The 26,367-nt window shown below is 43.5% G+C and overlaps 1 protein-coding gene across 2 annotated transcripts in view; it reads left to right on the forward strand.

Moving 5' to 3' along the window:
• Nucleotides 1-26,367, forward strand: part of LOC139570242 (TANK-binding kinase 1-binding protein 1-like) — a 67,290-nt gene that overhangs the window by 15,343 nt on the left and 25,580 nt on the right. For both annotated transcript variants that reach the window (XM_071391950.1, XM_071391951.1), the window contains exons 2-5: nucleotides 10,787-11,030; nucleotides 19,304-19,429; nucleotides 24,258-24,362; nucleotides 25,672-25,816. In XM_071391950.1, the coding sequence (XP_071248051.1) occupies nucleotides 10,803-11,030; nucleotides 19,304-19,429; nucleotides 24,258-24,362; nucleotides 25,672-25,816 (604 nt within the window). In that variant the 5' untranslated portion in view covers nucleotides 10,787-10,802. The remainder of the gene's footprint in view (nucleotides 1-10,786; nucleotides 11,031-19,303; nucleotides 19,430-24,257; nucleotides 24,363-25,671; nucleotides 25,817-26,367) is intronic.

Here is a 26,367-nt window from a genome sequence, read left to right on the forward strand (position 1 = left end):
CCCAGAGACCGATGCAGCATCCACAGTTACAACTGAAAGGCACTAAAAGACCAATATATGGACACATTTAATCGGGAGAATTTGCAACACAAAATCCATAGCCTTTCACAATGGATTTACAATTCTTCCAATGATCATGGCTATTCTGTGCCACTAGTGTAAAGTGAAGTAGCTAGTTACCTAGCTGGATAGCTAATCAGATGTGTGGCTTTCAGATCACAGACATCAGAAATGTAACACAACTTCAAGGATACATATAGTTATAGCTCGTTACAACTAAATAGCTAGGCGACAAACCAATGAATGGCGCAGTCAGCTAGCTAACAAGCTAGCTACACTAGCTAGCTAGTAGCTGCTCTTAGCAACGCGGGTGTATTTACAGCTTTCCTTTATTAGATTATCACAGGGTAACCACTGCCTTCCCTGACTTCACGTCACTGATCTTTTCCAAGTAGCAATTGTTCACTCCAGTATTTATGCCTTCTGTGCATGTGGGCTGTGCTCGGTGGCCTTGATGTTGCTCCGTAACGGCTGAGCAGCGGAAATTATGGGGAGGGAGTGTTTCACTGTGATCCTTCCTGGGTAAAGCCTCTGACTCACTACTGTGTGTGTGTGGTGGGGGGGGGGGGGGGGGGGGGGGGGTACACTCGTGTGTGCGTGTGTGTATGCACCTGCATGTTTGTGTGTTTGCCCAAGTGGTGGTGATTGGATGAAGAAAGACATTAAAAAAACAGACCAAAATCTCATTGTTTTCTCTTTTCACTTGGAGACTGCTGCAGACTTTGAGCTAGCCTTGAGAAGGAGGGACTGCAGTGCTAATAATGAGGAGATGAATGTATTTTGTGGGAAAGTTGTCATTGAAACTTGGTGCTGAGAGTAATTCCCCCTCCTTGGGGGGGTGTGATGAACTTTTCTGCTGGAGCTGCGGGTCCCCGCTCAGTACGACAGGGGGGATGACTGAGATGGAGGGAGGAAACGAGGGGAGGAAAGGCGATGCAGAGCCAGGCTCCCACAGGTTCGGGAGAAAGAGGAGGATAGGGAGAGAAAGATAATGAGAGAGAGGGGGGGAAGAAGAGAGAGGAAAGAGAGACAGAAAGAGAAGAGGCGAGAGAGAGAGAGAAAGAGAGAGAGCTCATTGTCCACCCCCTGCTCCCTCTATCAATCTAATGGGTGACAACCGCCTCTACATCCTCACACAAACCCCCTACACACACACAGCTCGAGGCTGCATTTTGCCAGGCTGCCTACGCTGATGCGGAGGTATGAATCATGGCATGGAATGGAATGGCACAGCATGACGCGGTGGCTGTGCATTGTTAACACAGTACAGTTTGGTACAGTTATAGTACTGACATCCTGTATGGGACAACACAGCTGATGTCAGACTGTAGATACATGGGGACATGGTGTAGGTCAAGCAGCTATACACCTGACTTCTAATCGGACAAAACAGTACAGAGGAAAAAAACTGGTAAAAACGGTGTGCAGGTGAGGTTGGTGGAGTGCTGCAGATGGAGTGTAACCAAAACCAAAACAGGTTTTTAGAAATGTTTGCAAATGTATTAAAAACAAAAAACAGAAGTACCTTATTTACATACTGTAAGTATTCAGATCCTTTGCGATGAGACTCGAAATTGAGCTCAGGTGCATCCTGTTTCCATTGAACATCCTTGAGATGTTTCTACAACTTGATTGTAGTCCACCTGTGGTAAATTCATTTGATTGGACATGATTTGAAAAGGCACACATCTGTCTATATAAAGGTCCCACAGTTGACAGTGCATGTCAGAGCAAAAACCAATCCATGAGGTCGAAGGAATTGTCTGTAGAGCTCCGAGACAGGATTGTGTTGAGGCACAGATCTGAGGAAGGGTACCTCATTCTTAAATGGAAGAAGTTTGCAACCACCAAGATTCTTCCCAGAGTTGGCCACCCGGCCAAACTGAGCAATCGGGGGAGAAGGGCCTTGGTCAAGGAGGTGACCGAGAACCCGATGGTCACTCGGACAGAGCTCCAGAGTTCCTCTGTGGAGATGGGAGAACCTTCCAGAAGGACAACAATCTCTGCAGCACTCCACCAATCAGGTCTTTATGGTAGAGTGGCCAGACGGAAGCCACTCCTCAGTAAAAGGCACATGACAGCCCGCTTGGAGTTTGCCAAAAGCACCTAAAGGACTCTCGGACCATAAGAAACAAGATTCTCTGGTCTGATGAAACCAAGATTGAACTCTTTGGCCTGAATGCCAAGCGTCACGACTGGAGGAAACCGGGCACCATCCCTACGGTGAAGCATTGTGGTGGCAGCATCATGCTGTGTTTATGTTTCTCATCGCAGGGACTGGGAGACTAGTCAGGATCGAGGGAAAGGTGAACTTAGCAAAGTACAGAGAGATCCTTGATGAAAACCTGCTCCAGGGTGGTCTGAACCTCAGACTGGGGTGAATACAGGTGTGCCAAATACAGGTGTAGCATCATACCCAAGAAAACGTGAGGCTGTAATTGCTGCCAATGGTGCTTCAAAACAGTAAAGGGTCTGAATACTTATGTAAATGTGATATTTATTTTTTATGTTTTATTATTAATTTGCAAACATTTCTAAAAAACAGTATTTGCTTTGTCGTTATGGGGTATTGTGTGTAGATTGATGAGGGGAAAAAACTATTTTAGAATACATTTTATAATAAGGCTGTAGTGTAATAAAAGGTGGAAAGAGTCAAGGGGTCTGAATACTTTCCGAATGCACTGTATATGAAAACCACACAACAAATATAAGTACACAAAAAAAGTTTGTTCAATCAGTTAAACAAAGCATATTAATTATAATTGTACATGATATACTCAAAAACGAGAAACTATGTTTGATTATGTGTGCATGTGTGAGAGTTAGACTACATGGAGGGGATTATTGGAACATTTGGTCCATCAGGCTGACAATGTGAAGATAAGAATTCTATAGTATGCTACCTCTGTATCTGATAGAGAATTGACTGCGAGGTGCGGCAGTGGGGAGGGTGAAGGTTATCGAAACGTCTTGTGTTATATAGATGGATTTCAGAATTAACCTGGGAGAATCCATTGAAGGGTTTAGCTTGACCTCAACAGCAGATATAGTGGCACGTGACCACTTTTGAGGTCTGAAAATGTCAAACATGACACCAGCTAACCCAGAACGTAAAGATGTCGTAAAGATGTCATGCATGTCTGTCAGGCCATATGGGCGCCGTTGTATGCCTGCTTTTTCCATCTCTGCCTGGCATACACACAAAGTCACACACTCACACATGCGAGCAAACATATGCATGCAAGTGTGTATACGCACACATGTACACACACACTCCTCACTGGGGTGTTAATAGGTTCTCAGTGTGTGTGCTAGTACAGAGCTGGCCATGTCTCTCTAAAAGGAGACTCCGGCCGGGGGAGCAGGTGCAGCTGAGGGAGACTGGGTATTACGTGGGCATTAGGCGGGCACATGGTGGCGGGCATGGGGGGCAGAGTGGCACCCCCCTCTGAGCCCTGGACTGGCCCATTCAGGGTTGTGATGTCTGAATTATATGTGCCAAGCTTCTGCTGGGTTTTCCCCTCTTTGTGCCACTGTTTCACACTAGAGATTCAGAAAAGCGAAAATGTATCTACCTTCTCCAACTACAAACTCTCACGTTAATTCACACTCACAGTGACTCACTCCCCGAGTTCTTTGATTCTGAATCTATTGCCATTGGAATACATTCAGCTTGACCCATTTGGCGAGGGTTTATCGCTTCTTTCACAAACGATTCATGCCCGGAGACAACAACACACTACACAGCTTGCATCTTTGTGGAAAAATTACTTAGGAAAGAATGCAAAGCCACTGGAGAATGGAGATGCCTTTGTGACCTTTGTGACCTTTGTGAGATTTCTGAGCTTTTAACAGACAACTTTTAGTTAGGGGAAGATAACTTTTTTTGTAACTTTCAATGTGACTGTTAGAATGGCCAATGAAAAAGGGAAAAGTACACACATCCCACTGGTTCAGGTGCTGGACAGAAAAACAAATGTGAAGAAATGAAGGATGTTTACAACTCTGATATATACCTAAATACATTCTAATGGGAATGTGAGTAGAGCTTTGCTCACATCCTTCATGTCTTTACTCAAAATGACTGTCCATGATAAATATAGATCCTCATGTTATGGGATATATATGTTACAGTACGGGAGATTGGGGTAAGTCGAGCCACCCTTGTTTCTAGGAAACCATACACAATATGTATCATTTGACCAAATATTTAGGAACAGGTAATTTCATTGAGTCTGTGAAGAAGCAAGTTATGTCCAAAAAACGGATTTTCACCAAGTCAAATGAATTTATTGTGTTCGTTTCTTGATGAGTTGGCACAATGGTTGAACAGATGTATGTTTTCTTCTCAGGCCTAACGCAAGCTGGGATATGAGGTAACAACAGGGCCTATGTTATGTTTTTAAAAAGTACAAATCGAATCAAACTTTATTTGTCACATGCACCGAATACAACAAGTGTAGACCTTACCGTGAAATGCTTACTTACAAGCCCTTAACCAACAGTACAGTTCAAGAAGAGTTAAGAAAATATTTATCAAATAAACAAAAGTAAAACATTTGTAACACAATAGCATAACAATAACGAGGCTATACAGGGGGTACCGGTACAGAGTCAGTGTGCGGGGGTACAGGTTAGTTGAGATCATTTGTACATGTAGGTAGGGGTGAAGTGACTAAAGTGACTATGCAGTCCGGTGGCCATATGATTCATTGTTCAGAAGTCTTATGGCTTGGGGGTAGAAGCTGTTAAGGAGCCTTTTGATCCAAGACTTGGCGCTCCGGTACCACTTGCTGTGCGGTAGCAGAGAAAACAGTCTATAACTTGGGTGACTGGAGTCTCTGACAATTTTATGGGCTTTCCTCTGACAACGCCTATTACAGTATATAGGTCCTGGATGGCAGGAAGCTTGGCCCCAGTGATGTACTGGGCCGTACGCGCTACCTTGTGTAGCGCCTTACGGTCAGATGCCGAGCAGTTGCCATACCAGACGGGGATACAACCGGTCAGGATGCTCTCGATGGTGCAGCTGTAAAACGTTTTGAGGATCTGGGGACCCATGCCAAATCTTTTCAGTACAATGTTTTTGTTAGGTGTTAAGCCTGTGTTAAAATATGCTTAAAAGTATTAAAAGACCAAAAGGTTATTGTGATTGTGTTGAATTGTGTTTGGGAAATAAAGATAAACATGGTTTTAAAAAGGTAGTGGTAATATTTCATTCTGTATAGACATTTGTAGGTGGCTTACCCCATACCCAGGGAAAGTTGTGCCAAGAGACCACTTTTTTTGCGACAAGCTATGTTTCAAAACTGTAATGTTTACATGAACTCTGACTATTTCCAGGTATACACAACATCCTGAAATATATGTAGACATCTTTGTTAGAAAGAATACTATATTTCCCATAACAGTGTGACGCTGAATGTAAAGAAATGGGTCAACTTGCCCCACTCTCCCCTATGTGGGATTTACTGAATACCTTACGATTTTACATACACAGATCAGATCTGATCTCAAGAAGAATCGATATCTAACCCCACATAGCAGGCACACCACACAAGACAAAAGGCTGGTGGCGACAACAGACACTGATTATGCAATATTATACATGCTGATACCATCATTTTTCAGTAACTATCAATAAAGCATTAATTTCTTCCCTAATGAGGTCCTTTGATGAATCTGAACCACAACGCTGAATCTCCTTCTTTACAACATAAACACAGGTCTACTATTCTGTCAGTGTGTTACTGTAGCGACCTAACCCGTATGCACAGTATCTGGTGCTATATATGGCGGTAGTACAGCCATAAAAGGTGGAAGAAGGTGCCGATTTGCTCTCGGGAGAGTGCTGCGGCGCTCTGTCTCTGTGTGTGCCGGTGCAATGTGTGCCATCTCAGCCCCAGGTAATGTATGACTTCCTGTAGCAATCGCTCTAATGAAGCAGGCAGGGAGAGGAGGCAGCTAGAGCCCAGTAGGTCTGAGAGATATAGAGTACTGAGAGAGAGAGGTGAGGGGTGACAGAGAGAGAGAGAGAGAGAGACAAAGAGAGAGATTATATTTTGTGGAGGGAAGCTAGCTAGCTGAGTAGGCAGTAGCCAGAGAATGGCCAGTCAGTGATAAATGCTCTGTCTCTCCAAATCAAAGTTTATTGGTCGGGTACACAGATTTGTAGATGTTATCGCAGGTGCAGCGAAATGCTTGTGTTTCTATCTCCGACAGTGCAGTAATACCTATTAAGCCTTGAGCCGTTTGAGACATGGATTGTGTATGTGTGCCATTCAGAGGGTGAATGGGCAAGACAAAATATTTAAGTGCCTTTGAACAGGGTAAGGTAGTAGGTGCCAGGCACACCGGTTTGTGTCAAGAAGTGCAACTCTGCTGGGTATTTCACGCTCAACAGTTTTGCGTGTGTATCAAGAATGGTCCCCCACCCAAAGGACATCCAGCCCACTTTACAAAACTGTGGGAAGCATTGGAGTCAACATGGGCCAGCATCCCTGTGGAACGCTTTCGACACCTTGTATAGTCCATGCACATGACGCATTGAGGTTGTTCTGAGGGCAAAAAAAATCCCAGTTCTTCCAGGGCCTGCATACTCACCAAACATATCACCCATTGAGCATGTTTAGGATGCTCTGGATTGACGTGTATGACAACGTATTCCAGTTCCCGCCAATATCCAGCAACTTCGCACAGCCATTGAAAAGGAGTGGGACAACATTCCACAGGCCACACTCAGTCTGATCAACTCTATGTGAAGGAGATGTGTCGCGCTACATGAGGCAAATGCTGGTCACACCAGATACTGACTGTTTTTTTGATCCACGCCCGTACCTTTTTTAAAAAGGTATCTGTGACCAACGGATGCCTATCTGTATTCCCAGTCATGTGAAAGCCATAGATTTCGGGCCTAATTAAATTATTTCAATTGATTGATTTTTTTATATGAACTATAACTCAGTAAAATCTTTGAAATTGTTGCATGTTGCATTTATATTTTTGTTCAGTGTATATATATATACAGTGCCTTCAGAAAGTATTCACACCCCAGTACTTTTTCCATATTTTGTTGTGTTACAGCCTGCATTTAAAATAGATTACATTGAGATATTGTGTCACTGATCTACACACACCCCATAATATCAAAGTGGAATTTAGTTTGTAGAAAATAAGTATTCAACCCCTTTGTGAGGGCAAGCCTAAATAAAAATGAGTAAAAATGTGCTTAACAAAACACATACTATTCTGTGAATAATATTCTCATTCTGTGTTCAATAATGACTACCCCATCTCTGTACCCCATACAATTATCTGTAAGGTCCCTCAATCGAGCAGTGAATTTCAAGCACAGATTCAACCACAAAGGCCAGGGAGGTTTTTCAATGCCTCGCAAAGAATGGCATCAATTAGTAGATCTGTAAAAAAAAAAAAAAATAATTATAATACATTGAATATCCTTTTGAGCATGGTGAAGTTATTAATTCGGCTTTGGAGGGTGTATCAATACACCCAGTCACTACAAAGATACAGGCGTCCTTCCTAACTCAGTTGCCAGAGAGGAAGTAGATAGCTCAGGGATTTCACCATGAGGCCAATGGCGATTTTAAAACAGTTACAGAGTTGATGATATGAGCAAACTGAGGATGGATCAACAACATTGTAGTTACTCCACAATACTAACCTAAATTACAGTGTGAAAAGAAGGAAGCCTGTACAGAATAAAAATATTCCAAAACATGCATCCTGTTTGCAACAAGGCACTAAAGTAAAACTGGAGAAAATGTGGCAAAGAAATTTACTTTTTGTCCTGAATACAAAGCGTTATGTTTGGGGCAAATCGAACTCAACACACCACTCTTCATATTTTCAAGCATGGTGGTGGCTGCATCATGTTATGTGAATGCTTGTAATCGGCCAGGATTACGGATTTCTTTAACATAACAATTAATGGAATACTACAAGCACATGCTTATAGCACAGCTATAAGCACAGCTATAAGCACAGGCAAAATACTAGAGGAAAACCTGGTTCAGTCTGCTTTCCAACAGACACTGGGAGACAAATTCACCTTTCAGCAGGAAAATAACCTAAAACACAAGGCCAAATATACACTGGAATTGCTTACCAAGACGGCATTGAATGTTCCTGAAAGCCTAGTTACAGTTTTGACTTAAATCGGTTTGAAAATCTATGGCAAGATTTGAAAATGGCTGTCCATCAATGATCAACAATCAACTTGACAGAGCTTGAAGAATTATTTGAAAGAATAATGGCAAATATTGTACAATCCAGGTGTGCAAAGCTCTTAGAGACTTGAGGCATTTTAGTAGAAACACAAGGAATAGAGCAGTAAGCAGATATGATTAAAATAGCTGAGTAGGCAATGCCTGACTCACGAAGCAAGCAGCACTGGAACTTATTACACACCTCTGTTATAAGCCAAATGGACTACAGTATCCACGGCCAGTTATAGTATTGTTGTCAAGTAGTACATATACCACAAAGACTTGATTTCGGAAAAGGTGTCCTACCACCATTTCAAAAGACATTTAAATTGGATCTTGCATTGGTTAGGTCCACACCTTTCTGCTGTTTGTTAAAGTAGTTGGATTACCCTCCCTGTAGGCCTATGTGACGCTCTTGTGCAGTGAACTGCCTCATAAATAGAGGTTACTGATATCATCGTGTGTGCACTTCATCTTCCATGACAACTAACCCCCCAAAGTCATGGTGGAACGTGAGGAGACTGAGGTCAGGTTACTGTGAATTAGCATGGTTGGTCAGTTAGCATGGCTAGCTAGCATGCTCAGAGCACGAGGCTAGCCTAGAGTGTTAGCATAGGATATCTAGGGAAAAATGTTACAATATCATTGCGGCTTGTAAACTTGTCAGTCGCCACTGACGTCTATGCTTCTCACTGCCCTTTCACTCACTGAATATTTTACAGTGTCAGTGCCAGAAGAGTCTGGAAGTTCCCATTAGAGTCTGTTTATAGACATGCAACGAGCGGCATTAGCCTTCCTGGCATTTTAGCAATGTCTTCGACAGGATGCTGAAAGCATGGAGTGATGATTTGAGAGCAGCCAGAAGCTCCAGTTATGAATATTACTGTAGTATGAGTACCTTTATACAATTAGTGGAGACTGGACCAGGTGTTACACAGAAATTATGCAGAGCTCTTTGGCCATGCACACCAGTGGTGGATTTGGCATCGAAAAAAGGATGCAACTGGATGCACACCACACATATCTACATACAATATATATGCAAAAGTATGTGGACACCGCTTCAAATTTGTGGAATTCAGCCACGCCCATTGCTGACAGGTGTATAAAATCGAGCACACTGCCATGTAATCTCCATAGACAAACAATGACAGTAGTATGGCTTTACTGAAGCGCTCAGTTTACTGAAGCGCTCACCTTTCCAACAAGTCAGTTGGTAACATTTCTGCCCTGCTAGAGTTGCCCCGGTCAACTGTAAGTGCTGTTATTGTGAAGTGGAAACGTCTAGGAGCAACAACGGCTCAGCCGCAAAGTGGTAGGCCACACAAACTCACAGAACGGGACTGCTGAGTGCTGAAGCATGTAGCGCGTAAAAATTGTCTGTCCTCGGTTGCAATACTCACTACCGAGTTCCAAACTGCCTCAAGAAGCAACTTCAGCACAATAACTGTTTAGCTTCATGAAATGGGTTTCCATGGCCGAGCAGCCATGCGCCGGCTGGAGTGGTGTAAAGCTCGCCACCATTGGACTCTGGAGCAGTGGAAACGCTTTCTCTGGAGTGATGAATCACGCTTCACCATCTGGCAGTCCGACAGACAAATCTAGGTTTGGCGGATGCCAGGAGAATGCTACCTGCCCGAATGCATAGTGCCAACTGTAAAGTTTGGTGGAGGAGGAATAATGGTCTGGGACTGTTCATGGTTCGGGCTAGGCCCCTTAGTTCCAGTGAAGAGAAATCTTAACGCTACAGCATACAATGACATTCTAGACGATTCTGAGCATCCAACTTTGTGTCAACAGTTGGAGGAAGGCCCTTTCCTGTTTCAGCATGACAATGCTCCGTGTACAAAGCAAGATCCATACAGAAATGGTTTGTCGAGATCGGTGTGGAGTAACTTTATATCTATATTTTATCCCCAATTTCGATCTTGTCTCATAGCTACAACTCCCCAATGGGCTCGGGAGGCGAAGGTTGAGTCATGGGTCCCCCGAAACATGACCCGCCAAACCGCGCTTCTTAACACCCGCCTGCTTAACCCGGAAGCCAGCCGCACCAATTTGTCGGAGGAAACACTGTTCAACTGACGACCGAAGTCAGCCTGCCGGTGTCCGGCCCGTCACAAGGAGTCGCTAGAGCGCGATGAGCCAAGTAAACGGTGTGGAGTAACTTGACTGGCCTGCACAGAGCCCTGACTTCAACCCCATTGAACACCTTTGGGATGATTTGGAACGGCGACTGCGAGCCAGGCCTAATCGCCCAAAATCAGTGCCCGGCCTCACTAATGCTCTTGTGGCTGAATGGAAGCAAGTCCCCGCAGCAATGTTCCAGCATCTAGTGGAAAGCCTTCCCAGAAGAGTGGAGGCTGTTGTAGAGCAAAGACTAACTCCATATTAATGCCCATGATTTTGGAACGACATGTTTGACAAGCAGGTGTCCACATACTTTTGGTCATGTAGTGTATCTTCATACTAATTATCTCTCTCTCTCCCTTTGGCAGGTTGAGGCTCTGGGAAATGGAGTCTCTATTCGGCGGTGAGCTTAGGCTGCTGGGAGGTGGCGAGGGCTTAAAAGAGGATGGCTGTAGCGACGTGGGCTGGTCCTCCTCACCCCTCCCTGAAGACATGTACTCCGCATCCCACTTCACACTCATCACCGCCTACCAGGACATCAAGACACGGCTGGCGGGCCTGGAGAGAGAGAACAGCGGCATTAAGAGGAAGCTCAAGATCTACGAGATCAAGGTAGGCCTCAGAGCTGATAGGTTGACAGATGAGCTTTTCCTGATCCTGACCATGTGACATGACCAGGAAATACTCTGAGCTCCAGTTAGAGGTCTGAGATGTTTCTGGGAAGGACACATTCCTGGAATAGGAGTTAGAAGAGAGAAATGCCATGGTAACGGAATTACGCTGAGACTCCAATTTTTCACTTTCAAATGTATACCAAACTAAAACCATTGATTTCAAAGTATAACAAACCATAGAATTCTATGGACAAGGACTACTATTAAAAAATCTTACAAAAACATTTGTTTTTACTTTCACCCCTTTTTCTCCTCAATTTCGTGGTATCCAATTGGTAGTTACAGTCTTGTCTCATCGCTGCAACTCCTGTACGGACTCGGGAAGGGCGAAGGTCGAGAACCATGCGTCCTCCGAAACACGACCCAACCAAGCTGCACTGCTTGACATAATGCCCGCTTAACCCGGGAGCCAGCCGCACCAATGTGTCGGAGGAAACAACGTACACCTGACGACCATGTCAGCATGCATGCGCCCGGCCCGCCACAGGAGTCGCTAGAGCACAATGGGACAAGGACATCCCTTCCCGGCCAAACCCTCTGATAACCCAGACAACGCTGGGCCATGGGTCTCCCTGTCGCGGCCGGCTGTAACAAAGACTGGACTCAAACCAGGATCTCTAGTGGCACAACTAGCAACTGCGATGCAGTGCCTTAGACCACTGCGCCACTCAGGAGGCCCTACAAAAACACATTTACAGGAGGAACTGTGCAGATTCAAAGTTTGGTAACAGAATAAAACTGAGGGAGATTTTACCGTAATTCAGTTAACACACTTTGCATCTGCACAGTCAAAAGTTAACACACTCATCAGACCAAAAGACAGATTTTCCACCGGTCTAATGTCCATTGCTCGTGTTTCTTGGCCCAAGCAAGTCTCTTCTTATTATTGGTGTCCTTTAGTAGTGGTTTCTTTGCACCAATTCGACCATGAAGGCATGATTCATTCAGTCTCCTCTGAACATGTTGAGATGTGTCTGTTACTTGAACACTGTGAAGCATTTATTTGGGCTGCAATCTGAGGTGCAGTTAACTCTAATGAACTTATCCTCTGCAGCAGAGGTAACTCTGGGTCTTCCTTTCCTGTGGCGTTCCTCATGAGAGCCAGTTTCATCATAGAGCTTGATGGTTTTTGCGAATGCACTTGAAGAAACTTTCAAAGTTCTTAACATTTTCGGTATTGACTGACCTTCATGTCTTAAAGTAATGATGGACTGTTGTTTCTCTTTGCTTATTTGAGCTGTTCTTGCCATAATATGGACCTTTGTTTTATTTTACCAAATAGGGCTATCTTCTGTTTACCACCCCTACCTTGTCACAACACAACTGATTGGCTGAAACGCATTAAGAATTAAAGAAATTCCACAAATTAACTTTTAACAAGGCACACCTGTTAATTGAAATGCCTTCCAGGTGACTACCTCATGAAGCTGGTTGAGAGAATGCCAAGAGTGTGCAAAGCTGTCATCAAGGCAAATGGTTGCTACTTTTTAAGAATCTCAAATACAAAGTATGTGTCTAAGCTTTTGACTGGTACTGTATATATTTTTACTGTGTAAATTGTACAAAGTAGTCATTGTGCATAGTTTGAATGGTTTGTTAAACTTTTAAATCAATGGTTTTTGTTTTTAAACGTGGAATTGCCCAGGAGTCTCACTTACTTACTGACGGCGTTGTGGTTAGAGTGTCCACCCTGATATTGGAAGGTTGAGAGTTTGATCCCCGGCCGAGTCGTACCATAGACTGTAAAAATGTGACCCAATGCATCTTTTCTTAGCACTCAGCATTAAGGAGATATTTTCGGGGTAAGGCCCTGCGATAGACTAGCGTCCTGTCCAGGGGGTATACTTGTACATCAAGCTGCCTCACGCTACAGAAAAAGGAGGCTGCTGCTCCTATGAGCTGCTCCAGCTCGCAGACGCCAAGTCTCGTGCAAGGCTACTCACTGACGAATCTAGCTTCCATATGCCCTATGTTGATGACTACCACTGTTGCATGTTGCATGTGAGGGACGAGGGTCTCAGTATCCCGTCTGTGGTGGTGTTGTGCTGAGTCAATGATGTGTCACCCCCGCTCTCTACATGCATGGAGTAGCAGAGAAGTAGTGTAGAGGAACACAGCTGGAGCAGCAGATGAACGGTCTGAGCTGTCCCACCTGCCAGGGGGGACTCTAATGTGACCCTGTGGGACAGCGCCGCAGGTGGGATGAAAGAGAGGAGAGAAAGGGGACAGGATGGAGAGAGAGGGGTGGAGGAAGAGAGAGAGATGGGTGAAGAACAAGGTACAGAGAGAAGGGCAAGAGAGAGAGAAAGAAAGAAAGAGGAGAAGAGAGTGAGCGGGAGGGTGATGTAGAGAGTGCCTTCGGGGCTTGAGATTGCTATTTTTGTCTCTGTCCTGCCCCCCCAGATGTATGTACCCTCAGTAACAGACTGTCCATTAGGAAAGCAGCTGGCACTCAAGGCTTTTGGCCTCCATAAGGTTGCAGTGCGGTTGAATGCCTATAAAGTCTTTATTAAAATAACAGTTTGTTCAGTTTTAATCACCCCAAAAAAGAATGTGTTGATTTGGTTAGTACTGAATTATTCTCTTGTGACAGATGAAATAGAATAGCAAGATTTGGTTCTGGGTGCCGAGATTCCAACTAAATATGATGTTCTGTGCCTGTATAAATACATTACGTAGCTAGTCTGTGCGATTGGTCTTTCCAAAATTGCACAAATGTGAGGAATTAGTTGGTCTGAATCTGAGTTGCAGATATGAAAATGTTTTCTCCAATGTTAAGGCTGGCTTAAAGTAAGATGGATGACAAGTAGAGAGTTGAGATCAGTGGTGTCAGTTCAGCTAAACCTAGGGTATGGCAAAGTGGGGTGGGGGGGGCCGATTCCCCCAAGGAATTTTTAGGAACTTTCATGTATTTCAACACAATTGAAAAACTCAAAATTATATGGAGAACAGCAAAAACAAACAAAAATTACCCCAGACATTAATTATCACTGCAATATTTGGCTTAAAGGTCTGTGAAACTGCGTGTACAATGTCAACCACAACTGTCAACCTCATCATAAATTGACTAATTTACTTGTGTAATGGCGCATACAGTGCAACATTAAACATAAGCATAATACACGCTATCGAGTCACAACTTCTCAGGCCGACTCTTTTCTCTGTATATATCAATGATGTCGCTCTTGCTGCGGGTGATTCTTTGATCCACCTCTACGCAGACGACACCATTCTGTATACATCTGGCCCTTCTTTGGACATCTGGCCCTTCTTTCCAAACGAGCTTCAATGTCATAAAACACTCCTTCCGTGGCCTCCAACTGCTCTTAAATGCTAGTAAAACTAAATGCATGCTCTTCAACCGATCGCTACCCGCACCTGCCCGCCCGCCAAGCATGACTACTCTGGACGGTTCTGACTTAGAATATGTGGACAACTATAAATACTTAGATGTCTGGCTAGACTATAAACTCTGCTTCCAGACTCACATTAAGCATCTCCAATCCAAAGTAAAATCTAGAATCGGCTTCCTATTTCACAACAAAGCCTACTTCACTCATGCTGCCAAACATACCCTCGTAAAACTGACTATCCTACCGATCCTTGACTTCGGCGATGTCATTTAAAAAATAGCCTCCAACACTCTACTCAACAAATTGGATGCAGTCTATCACAGTGCCATTCGTTTTGTCACCAAAGCCCCATATACTATCCACCACTGCGACATGTACGCTCTCGTTGGCTGGTCCTCGCTACATATTCGTCGCCAAACCCACTGGCTCCAGGTCATCCCCATAATATTTGTATTTACTTTTTTTTGCTCTTTTGCACACCAGTATTTGTACTTGCACATCATACAAGTCTTTGCTAGGTAAAGCTCCACCTTATCTCTGCTCACTGGTCACCATAGCAACACCCACCCATAGCACGCACTCCAGCAGGTATATTTCACTGGTCATCCCCAAAGCCTGGAACGAATTGCAAAAATCACTGATGTTGGAGACTTATATCTCCCTCACTAACTTTAAGTGTCAGCTGTCAGAGCAGCTTCCCGATCACTGCAGCTCTACACAGCCCATCTGTAAATAGCCCATCCAACTACCTACCTCATCCCCATACTGTTTTTATTTACTTTTTTTTGCTCTTTTGCACACCAGTATTTCTACTTGCACATCCTCATCTTCACATATATCACTCCAGTGTAAATTGCTAAATTGTAATTACTTCGCCACTATTCGCCTATTTATTGCCTTACCTCCTTACTTCATTTACACACACTGTATACAGATTTTTCTATTGTGTTATTGACTGTATGTTTGTTTATCCCATGTGTAACTCTGTGTAGTTGTTTTTGTCGCACTGCTTTGCTTTATCTTGGCCAGGTCGCAGTTGTAAATGAGAACTTGTTCTCAACTGGCCTACCTGGTTAAATAAAGGTTCGGGGGTGTCCGCATGGCCCTAAAGCACACCGTTGCCTCGTTTTGTATCAGATTCCAATTATAAAACTGTATGGGACAAAAATGCACCCCTGCATACATCAAAGGACTTACTTAATTAAGTCTACAATCGACAGGGACTCATGATGACAAACTCAACCAAAGAGTGACAAAAATCACAAAATACAAAAGGAAAATCTACACATGCCTTTTTAAAGTGTGCAGCGCCTTGGTAGCCTACAGGTAGACATAGTGGAGCTCCGTGGCATGGAGCTGAATGGACAGCGCCACTGTTGAGTGGCCAGTATAGAATTATTTTGTTTATGGGCAATTCAAATGTATTTTAGCACAGTTTTAGCACAGATCTTAAGAAATGGTAGGATCAATTGTAAATTGGCACTCCACATGAAAAGGTTGCCGACCCCCTGCTTTAGGCTTTATAAAACCACCCTTGTGGAACGACACATACAGTGTAGGCTATTACGACAGTGTCATTGTCTCCTGGGCCCCCCACCAACGTTGTCTTGTGCGCTTCCCGCTCAGTTTTGCATTTGCCTGTTGGCATTATTCGCCAGGGAAGGGAAACCTTCTGCGAATATTGAAGAATTGTATCAACAAGGTAGCTCTGAGAATATTGAAACATTGTATCCAGGATCTAGGCTCAGAGAATATTGAAACATTTTGAATCAACAAATATTGATATTGCAACATAGCAATGAGGGGGCGGCTCACACATTTTTCCCCCGGGCCAGCTTGTCTCTGTCTGATATTATTGTGTTGCCTATGCAGTAGTTGCACTATCTGGGTGCTTTTTATTTTTAAAAACCAGCTCTACATCCACACTATAGCTAACGTAGCAATATTTAATTTGAATTGAGGAAGATGGACAAGCAAGACTGATAAAGTGAGAGGTGGAAATTCATTATACCAGAGGCAGGTAGGCTACAGGTAGGAATTAGGGCAGCCCAGTCATTCAAGATTGACCGAAATTGGACATCTATGTATGTTCTGATGTCGGAAATGCCTTCAAAACTGGCCACTAGGGGCAACAGTGAGCGCTATTACCATCAAGTAGGCTTGACTTTTGGTGATAGATCAGAAGGTTGCGTGTTCAAACCCAGTCGTGGACAGTGGTTTTTTATTTTTGGTTTTAACCCTATTCCAAACCTTAACCATTACTTTAACCATTCAGAATGAGTGCCTAAACTTAACTTTGAAATGTGACGTTTGGAGAAATGGAACGATACAGAGCAGCAGGAGCAAATTTGACGTTTGGGGAACGTGGATGAACGTCTAATTCTGCAGTGAGACTGTGAGAACTTGTTGGCTTAGGGATACAGGCAGAGGATGATGATGGAGTAGGCCTACAGCAAAACGTTTTTTTTTAAAGTTAGCCCAACTAAGTAATAATGAATGATTTGCATGATCTCAATTCTCATTCTGTCACTGCATGACAATGTACATTTGTTATAGTCTACAATTGTTATTGTCTTTGAAGCCAAAATGCGCTAAAGAGCAAGTACATGAATACCAATACATGAAACCAAAATTGCACTAGCCTACTGGATGAATAAATATCCATTAAGCCTACAGCTATCACAGCTTATATTTTAATGGTAATAAAATAGCTTTTGGTTTTGAATGGTCACTGAAAAAGAGGGTTTCCCCACCTCCCACCTCCCACCTCCCAATCAGATTACAACAAGGCTTACAAGGCCAAGTTCAAATGCCGACATCAAATTCAAAGCAATCGGCGCACTGTCTAAATGGCTGACTCACAAAATAAACTGTCACTGTCTCTGCTCTTTGCTTTCTAAAAGTGAGAGACAAGGATGCAGGCTGGCAGCTGCTCTCCAAGCCATGCTGCGCATGGTTCTAAAGCCAGTCAGCAAATACGCTAAACAGCCAGCAAATACGCTAAACAGCCAGCAAATACGCTAAACAGCCAGCCAATACGTTAAACAGACATTGCATTTTAAATCGGGATTGGACTGATTTTAGCCTACTTTACATTTGTTGTCTTGAGCTAGGGTATGGTGACTGCCTTACCCTGCCATACCCAACTGACGCCCATGGTTTAGAGTGGCTGGTGCTTCACAGTGTGACGACTGTGTGGCCCTGGAGACTTCCTTCCAGAGTTCCAACACGCTCTGCTAATTCAGCCTGAGTAGAAAGAAGTGTTTCTCTAAATGGAAAATGTCTGTTTGTTCCTCACGTCAACCTCACTGGATGATTAAATTCATTTAGGTACTCCAAAAGAGAGACGTGCTGTAAGATGGAACCATCATTTGCTTTCTGGTTATATTATATAACTTGTGTTGTCCCTGTTTTGTGTGGTTTCCCCAGATGCTCAACTCACTCATGCTGTCCCTCTATGATCTGTTTTTCTCTGTATTTCTCTAACAATATAGGATCACCGTGTTGCAGGAGAACTTTCCCGCAAGAAATGTAAAAGACGTAGTGTATTTGAGGTTTAAAAAGGCTTCTGAAGTTTGTAATTTGCCCTTTGATTTTCCCTTACAAGAAAAATGGATCAACCCCTACAAAAATGTCCATTACTTATAATCTGCATAATAATGCACATATCCTGTTGCTGCAGCATTACTTTCCAGCTGTAGCAAACTGGCTCAAATGAAGATCCTACATCTGTAATGTCTAACAAGATTGAATTATTATTATACACAGGTACAGTACCAGTCAAAATTCTGGACACACCTACTCATTCCAGGGTTTTTCTTTATTTTTACTATTTTCTACATTGTAGAATAATAGTGAAGACATCAAAAATATGAAATAGCATATATGGAATCATGTAGTAACCAAAAAAAGTGAAGTGTTAAACAAAATATATATTTTATATTTGAGATTCTTCAAATAGCCACCCTTTGCCTTGATGACAGCTTTGCACACTCTTGGCATTCTCTCAACCATCTTCATGAGGTAGTCACCTGGAATGCATTTCAATTAACAGGTGTGCCTTGTTAAAAGTTAATTTGTGGAATTTCTTTCCTTCTTAATGCGTTTGAGCCAATCAGTTGTGTTGTGACAAGGTAGGTCAATATTATGTCAAGAACAGCTCAAATAAGCAAAGAGAAACAACCGTCCATCATTACTTTAAGATATGAAGGTCAGTCAATTTGGAAAATGTCAAGGAAAGTTTCTTCAAGTGCAGTCGTAAAAAGCATCAAGCTCTATGCTGAAACTGGCTTTTATGAGGACCGTCAAAGGAAAGGAAGACCCAGAGTTACCTCTGCTGCAGAGGATAAGTTCATTAGAGTTAACTGCACCTCAGATTGCAGCCTAAATAAATGCTTCACAGAGTACAAGTAACAGACACATCTCAACATCAACTGTTCAGAGGAGACTGTGTGAATCAGGCCTTCATGGTCAAATTGCTGCAAAGAAACCACTACTAAAGGACACCAATAATAAGACGAGACTTGCTTGGGCCAGGAAACATGAGCAATAGACATTATACCAGTAGAAATCTGTCCTTTGGTCTGATGACTCCAAATGTGAGATTTTTTGGTTCCAACCTACGTGTCTTTGTGAGACGCAGAGTAGGTGAACGGATGATCTCCGCGTATGTGGTTCCCACTGTGAAGCATGGAGGAGGAGGTGTGACGGTGTGGGGGTGCTTTGCTGGTGACACTGTCAGTGATTTATTTAGAATTCAAGGCACACTTAACCAGCATGGCTACCACAGCAAAATTATCCCCCTTATTTCCCCTGTATGTATGTGTACATAATGCCATGATTCTCTCTCCCTTCCCAGTTCCCAATGATCAGTGAGTTTGGGGAGGACAGGAACTCCTACTGCAGCTTTGAGTCCAAGGAGAATGCCCTGCTGCAGTCAGAGAACGGCAACCTGCAACAGAGAGTCAACGCCCTCACTCACGAGGTGAGACACCTGGGGCTTAATTTAATTCCACCCACAATGCAGTATTTATGAAAGGCAGTTGCTGTCCTTTCCATGGTAAAATCAAATCACAGGATGATTTTGCGAATTGTGAAAACGTACCGTTATTATCAGGTAGCCTCCACTCTTAGGTAGATGCTTTTGGTTTTCAGAATAAGTGCGTGGGAGCAGGCATTAGTTTGTACACAGTGTAAACATTGCTAGAGCAGTGTTTCCTCTGGCCATAAAACAAAATAACTATTCTATTCTTCCCTGTAAAAAAAATGGTATATCACTTTGTCTATTGCTGAGAGAGGAAGGAGAGGCAAGAGAGGAGAGGTGAGGGGGAGCGGTGTGGAGGGAGTATACGAAGCTGTGAGAGAAAAAAAGAGCGAGAGGGAGGAAGTGGTTTATGGGGAGCGAGACAAAGCGTGCCCATGGAAGACACGAGGTCACAGCGCTTCAACACGGGCTTTTATAAAAGATTGAATGTGTCACGCCTCAGCGAGTATGCTCCATACACAGTCAAGGCACTTTTTGCTTCCCCTGCTAACCTGAAACGGTGGCTTCCACCTAGTAAACTAGGGGCAGACTTGTCTGGTCCATTTTCAGCTTAGTGGGCCTGTCTAACAAATTTTTTTTTGTTGCACAAAATTCTCATTATCTGGTTAATAATGGGGGCCTCAAAGAAAGAAATGGGTGTGTTAGAAATGACAGGGCTGATTTCTGGTGCCAGTCCACCCCTGTAGGAAGACGATGGTTGCTATCCACACAGCTATCCACTCCTCCTAGTCACGATGTTGACAGCCTGGCTCACCTTGGCCGTGATTTCAGTGTGTTACCATAGACACGCTGCTGCTGAATAATTCTCTGCTCAAGCATCCAGGAATGTCATATCTCTCTTTGTCCTAGCTCCCTTTCTCTCTTTCCCTCTCTCTTTTTTCTGACTCTCTCTCTCTCTCTCTCTCTCTCTCTCTCTCTCTCTCTCTCTTTCTCTCTCTCTTTTTCTCTCTCTCTCTCTCTCTCTCTCTCTCTCTCTCTCTCTCTCTCTCTCTCTCTCTCTTTCTCTTTCTCTTTCTCTCTCTCTCTCTCTCTCTCTCTCTCTCTCTCTCTTTCTCTTTCTCTCTCTCTCTCTCTCTCTCTCTCTCTCTCTCTCTCTCTCTCTCTCTCTCTCTCTCTCTCTCTCTCTCTCTCTCTCTCTCTCTCTCTCTCTCTCTCTCTCTCTCTCTCTCTCTCTCTCTCTCTCTCTCTCTTTCTCTTTCTCTCTCTCTCTCTCTCTCTCTCTCTCTTTCTCATCAGATGCTTTCCCGCCCCCTCCTTTGTTTCCATCTTGATCTCTTTCATTTGTCTTCTTCCAAAGTCATCTATCCATTTGCCCACCATGTCTCCCACATACATTATCAGTAATGAGTTTCTATGACTTTGACAACCTAGTTATCAGACAGGGCCCATGTTCACAAAGAGTCTCAGAGTAGGAGTGCTGATATAGGATCAGTTTAGCCTTTTAGATAATAATGAATAAGATTCTATGGCCTATCCTACTCCGAGATGCTTTATGAATACGGGCCTTGATCTGTGGGTGTAAAAGTAACCAAGATACTATTGTTGCAAAGTCTTTTGTCTCAATGTTGAAAGTAATTGATCGAATGAGAATACATGTAAAGGCTGTCGAGACTGTCTGGGAGACACTGTAACCATGAAAGGCTGGTGATGGCACCATCACTGACTACAGCTCAGCGTTCAACACCATAGTCCCCTCCAAGCTCATCACCAAGCTCGGAACCCTGGAGACTGAACACCCCCCTCTGCAACTGGATCCTGGACTTTCTGACAGGCGCCCCCAGGTGGTGAGGGTAGGTAACAACACATCTGCCATGCTGACCCTCAACATGGGGGCCCCTCAAGGGTGTGTGCTTAATCCCCTCCTGTACTCCCTGTTCATCCACAACTGTATGGCCATGCACAACTCTACCATCATTAAGTTTGCTGACAACACAGTGATAAGCCTGATCACCAATGACAACGAGACAGCCTACAGGGAGGAGGTCTGAGACCTGGCAGTGTGGTGCGAGGACAACAACCTCTCCCTCAACGTCAGCAAGACAAAGGTGCTGAGCGTGGACTACAGGAAACGGAGGGGGTAGCTTCCACATCGACGGAGCTGTTGTGGAGCAGGTTGGAAAGATTTGGCATGTCCCCTCAGATCCTCAAAAAGTTGTACAGTTGCACCATTGAGAGCATATTGACTAGCTACATCACCGCTTGGTATGGCAACCGCCTTCGATCGCAAGGTGCTACAGAGGGTGGTGGGAATGGCCCAGTACATCACTGGGGCCTACTTCCCTGCCACCCAGAACCTCTATACCAGACGGTGTCAGAGGAAGGAAAATTGTCAAAGACCCCAGCCACCCATGCCATATACAGTGGCGAACCCCCGCAAGGTTCGATCACGGCAAGCGGTATCGGAGCACCAAGTCTGGTACCAAAAGGCACCTGAACAGCTTCTACCCCCAAGCCATAAAACTGCTGAATAGTTAATAAAATGGTTACCCAGACTATTTCATTGACCTGTGCATAGAGTCACTGACTCTCTTAGACTGACTCTATGCACACTCACTGGACTCTACCCACACTCACTCACTCACACACACTACACTGACACTCCAACACACACACATGCATATTGATGCCACACACACACACCCATACACACACTTTCATGCTTCTGCTACTCTGTTTATTATCTATCCTGATTGCCTAGTCACTTTTACCCCTAAAGAAGTACTCAGCTACCTCATACAGTGGGGCAAAAAAGTATTTAGTCAGCCACCAATTGTGCAAGTTCTCCCACTTAAAAAGATGAGAGAGGCCTGTAATTTTCATCATAGGTACACTTCAACTATGACAGACAAAATGAGAGAAAAAGAATCCAGAAAATCACATTGTAGGATTTTTTATGAATTTATTTGCAAATTATGGTGGAAAATAAGTTTTGGTCAATAACAAAGGTTTATCTCAATACTTTGTTATATACCCTTTGTTGGCAATGACAGAGGTCAAACGTTTTCTGTAAGTCTTCACAAGGTTTTCACACACTGTTGCTGGTATTTTGGCCCATTCCTCCATGCAGATCTCCTCTAGAGCAGTGATGTTTTGGGGCTGTTGCTGGGCAACACGGACTTTCAACTCCCTCCAAAGATTTTCTATGGGGTTGAGATCTGGAGACTGGCTAGGCCACTCCAGGACCTTGAAATGCTTCTTACGAAGCCACGCCTTCGTTGCCCGGGCGGTGTGTTTGGGATCATTGTCATGCTGAAAGACCCAGCCACGTTTCATCTTCAATGCCCTTGCTGATGGAAGGAGGTTTTCACACAAAATCTCACGATACATGGCCCCATTCATTCTTTCCTTTACACAGATCAATCGTCCTGGTCCCTTTGCAGAAAAACAGCCCCAAAGCATGATGTTTCCACCCCCATGCTTCACAGTAGGTATGGTGTTCTTTGGATGCAACTCGGCATTCTTTGTCCTCCAAACACGACGAGTTGAGTTTTTACCAAAAAGTTATATTTTGGTTTCATCTGACCATATGACATTCTCCCAATCTTCTTCTGGATCATCCAAATGCTCTCTAGCAAACTTCAGACGGGCCTGGACATGTACTGGCTTAAGCAGGGGGACACGTCTGGCACTGCAGGATTTGAGTCCCTGTCGGCGTAGTGTGTTACTGATGGTAGGCTTTGTTACTTTGGTCCCAGCTCTCTGCAGGTCATTCAGTAGGTCCCCCCGTGTGGTTCTGGGATTTTTGCTCACCGTTCTTGTGATCATTTTGACCCCACAGGGTGAGATCTTGCGTGGAGCCCCAGATCGAGGGAGATTATCAGTGGTCTTGTATGTCTTCCATTTCCTAATAATTGCTCCCACAGTTGATTTCTTCAAACCAAGCTGCTTACCTATTGCAGATTCAGTCTTCCCAGCCTGGTGCAGGTCTACAATTTTGTTTCTGGTGTCCTTTGACAGCTCTTTGGTCTTGGCCATAGTGGAGTTTGGAGTGTGACTGTTTGAAGTTGTGGACAGGTGTCTTTTATACTGATAACAAGTTCAAACAGGTGCCATTAATACAGGTAACGAGTGGAGGACAGAGGAGCCTCTTAAAGAATAAGTTACAGGTCTGTGAGAGTCAGAAATCTTGCTTGTTTGTAGGTGACCAAATACTTATTTTCCACCATAATTTGCAAATAAATTCATTAAAAATCCTACAATGTGATTTTCTGGATTTTTTTTCCTAATTTTGTCTGTCATAGTTGAAGTGTACCTATGATGAAAATTACAGGCCTCTCTCATCTTTTTAAGTGGGAGAACTTGCACAATTGGTGGCTGACTAAATACTTTTTTGCCCCACTGTACCTCGTACCGGTACTCCTTCTATATAGCCTCGTTATTTGTTGTGTTACTATATTATATTTGCAAATTTTCTTACTTTTTAACTCTGCAGTTTTGGGAAAGGGCTCATAAGTACGCATTTCACAGTAAAGTCTACACCTGCTGAAATTCACCAAATGTGACAAATACATAATTGTTTTGTTGTTGACACTAACACTGTCTGAAGTTGTCCTGTATAAGGATCATTATGCAATATTTGTTCAGGCTTCAGACTGAGAGAAACATTTTTATTAAACAAACTCAAATAAACAAGTGAATCTGTTTTGTTTCTAAGAAGTTTCAACAGTGACATGAATCAAAACAGGAAATTGTGGCTGGCCCTTTAGTCATATAATTCCTCATCTCTCTCTCCCTTTCTCTTTCTCTCTTACTCCCCTCTCTCCCCCAGGCCCAGAAGAGGAAGGAGCGTGAGGAGCAGCTGGAGGATGTGATTCAGGCCTATGAGAAAATCCACATGGAGAAGAGCAACCTCCAGAGAGACCTGGACAAAATGGTCAGATACCTCCATGCCATACCTTCATCTCTGCGTCCCTCCACCCTTCATCCAGCCATGTCCCATCCCTGCATCCCTCCTTCCTTCCTACCTTCCATCCATCCACTTCTTCATCACTGCATCCCTCCCTCTATCCAACCAATCTACGATATGTCCACAAATGTTCCCAAAATGCTTTTTGAACATCCATATAATGATATTAAATATTCATATTAAAACTTTTTTGGAACGTTAATTATTTAACGGCATCCCGGAGGCGACTCCGGGATGCTGGCCTTCTAGGCAGGGTTACAAAGAAAAAGTCATATCTCAGACTGGCCAATAAAAATAAAATATTAATATGGGCAAAAGAACACAGACACTGGACAGAGGAACTCTGCCTAGAAGGCCAGCATCCCGAAGTCGCCTCTTCACTGTTGACTTTGAGCCTGGTGTTTTGCGGGTACTATTTAATGAAGCTGCCAGTGAGGACTTGTGAGGTGTCTGTTTCTCAAACTAGACACTCTAATGTACTTGTCCTCTTGCTCAGTTGTGCACAGGGGCCTCCCACTCTTTTTTATTCTGGTTAGAGCCAGTTTGCTCTGTTCTGTGAAGGGAGTAGTACACAGCGTTGTACGAGATCCTCTGTTTCTTGGCAATTTCTCGCATGGAATAGCCTTCATTTCTCATAACAAGAATAGACTGACGAGTTTCAGAAGAAAGTAAAGTTCTTTGGTTCTGGACATTTTGAGCATGTAATCGAACCTACAAATGCTGATGCTCCAAATACTCAACTAGTCTAAAGGCCAGTTTTATTGCTTCTTTAATCAGAACAACAGTTTTCAGCTGTGCTAACATAATTGCAAAAGGGTTTTCTAATGATCAATTAGTCTTTTAAAATTATAAACTTGGATTAGCTAACACAACGTGCCATTGGAACACAGGAGTGATGGTTGCTGATAATGGGCCTGTGTATGCCTATGTAGATATTCCCATAAAAAATCTGCCGATTCCTACAATAGCCATTTACAACATTAACTATGTCTACACTGTATTTCTTATCAATTTGATGTTATTTTAATGGACAAAAAATGTGCTTTTCTTTCAAAAACAAGGACATTTCTAAGTGACCCCAAACTTTTGAATGGTAGTGTATGTTATACCTGCCATTATGTATACCATACATCAAACTCTAACCAGGACACTAACAAGCATTCGGTCTTGCACCAAACTTTCCACTAGTCTGATTCCAGATCTGTATGTGCCTTACCCAACTTCTCCGAATATCATTGTCAAAGCCATATGTTTGTGTTTCTGTATCTGATCCTAGACCAGTCTAGTGGAGAAACACGTAGAGCGAATCCTAGGTCTGGAGTCTGCTCTGAGACAGAGGGACAACTCGCTACAGAAGTTCAACACCCAGCTACACAGCAAGGACATCCAATACCTGCAGCTGCACAGCCCAGACAATCACAGTGAGTCTCTATTAAGGTGGCACGAAACCCTTCTCACACACTATTGTCTGCCGACGCTTGCAGGATTGGATTAGTATTTTCATTTCAATACACTTTAGTCCAGGATCTGATTTAAAATATGATTAGTCAATGTCCTCATACATTTTTTTATTTTAAATTGGCAGCTTTACTACCTCCAGAGCTGGCCAAATTCAAATGGGATGGACCCCAATCCTGTTTGTTCCAGTAGTTGGGTTTCTCTGTCTTATTTTTCCTATTCCTAGCATATCATGCTGTGTTGACTGGGGTGTTTTTTTTAATGAGCTGTGGTCCTCAACTAACTGGTTAAATAAAGGTTAAATAAAGGTTAAATAAATACATTCCTCTAAGGACCACTCGCGCCCATCTTCTTCTTTGGGATAATCGCATTCGCAACAATTATATGTGCATTCCTCCACCTAATGTGTATAATAAAGATCCCCAAAATGAAACAATCTGGGGGGGAAAAAAATAAATTATATATATATATATATAGACTCAGCAAAAAAATAAATGTCCCTTTTTCAGGACCC

Source organism: Salvelinus alpinus, chromosome 3 (genome assembly GCF_045679555.1).
Source record: "Salvelinus alpinus chromosome 3, SLU_Salpinus.1, whole genome shotgun sequence".
Taxonomy (NCBI): domain Eukaryota; kingdom Metazoa; phylum Chordata; class Actinopteri; order Salmoniformes; family Salmonidae; genus Salvelinus; species Salvelinus alpinus.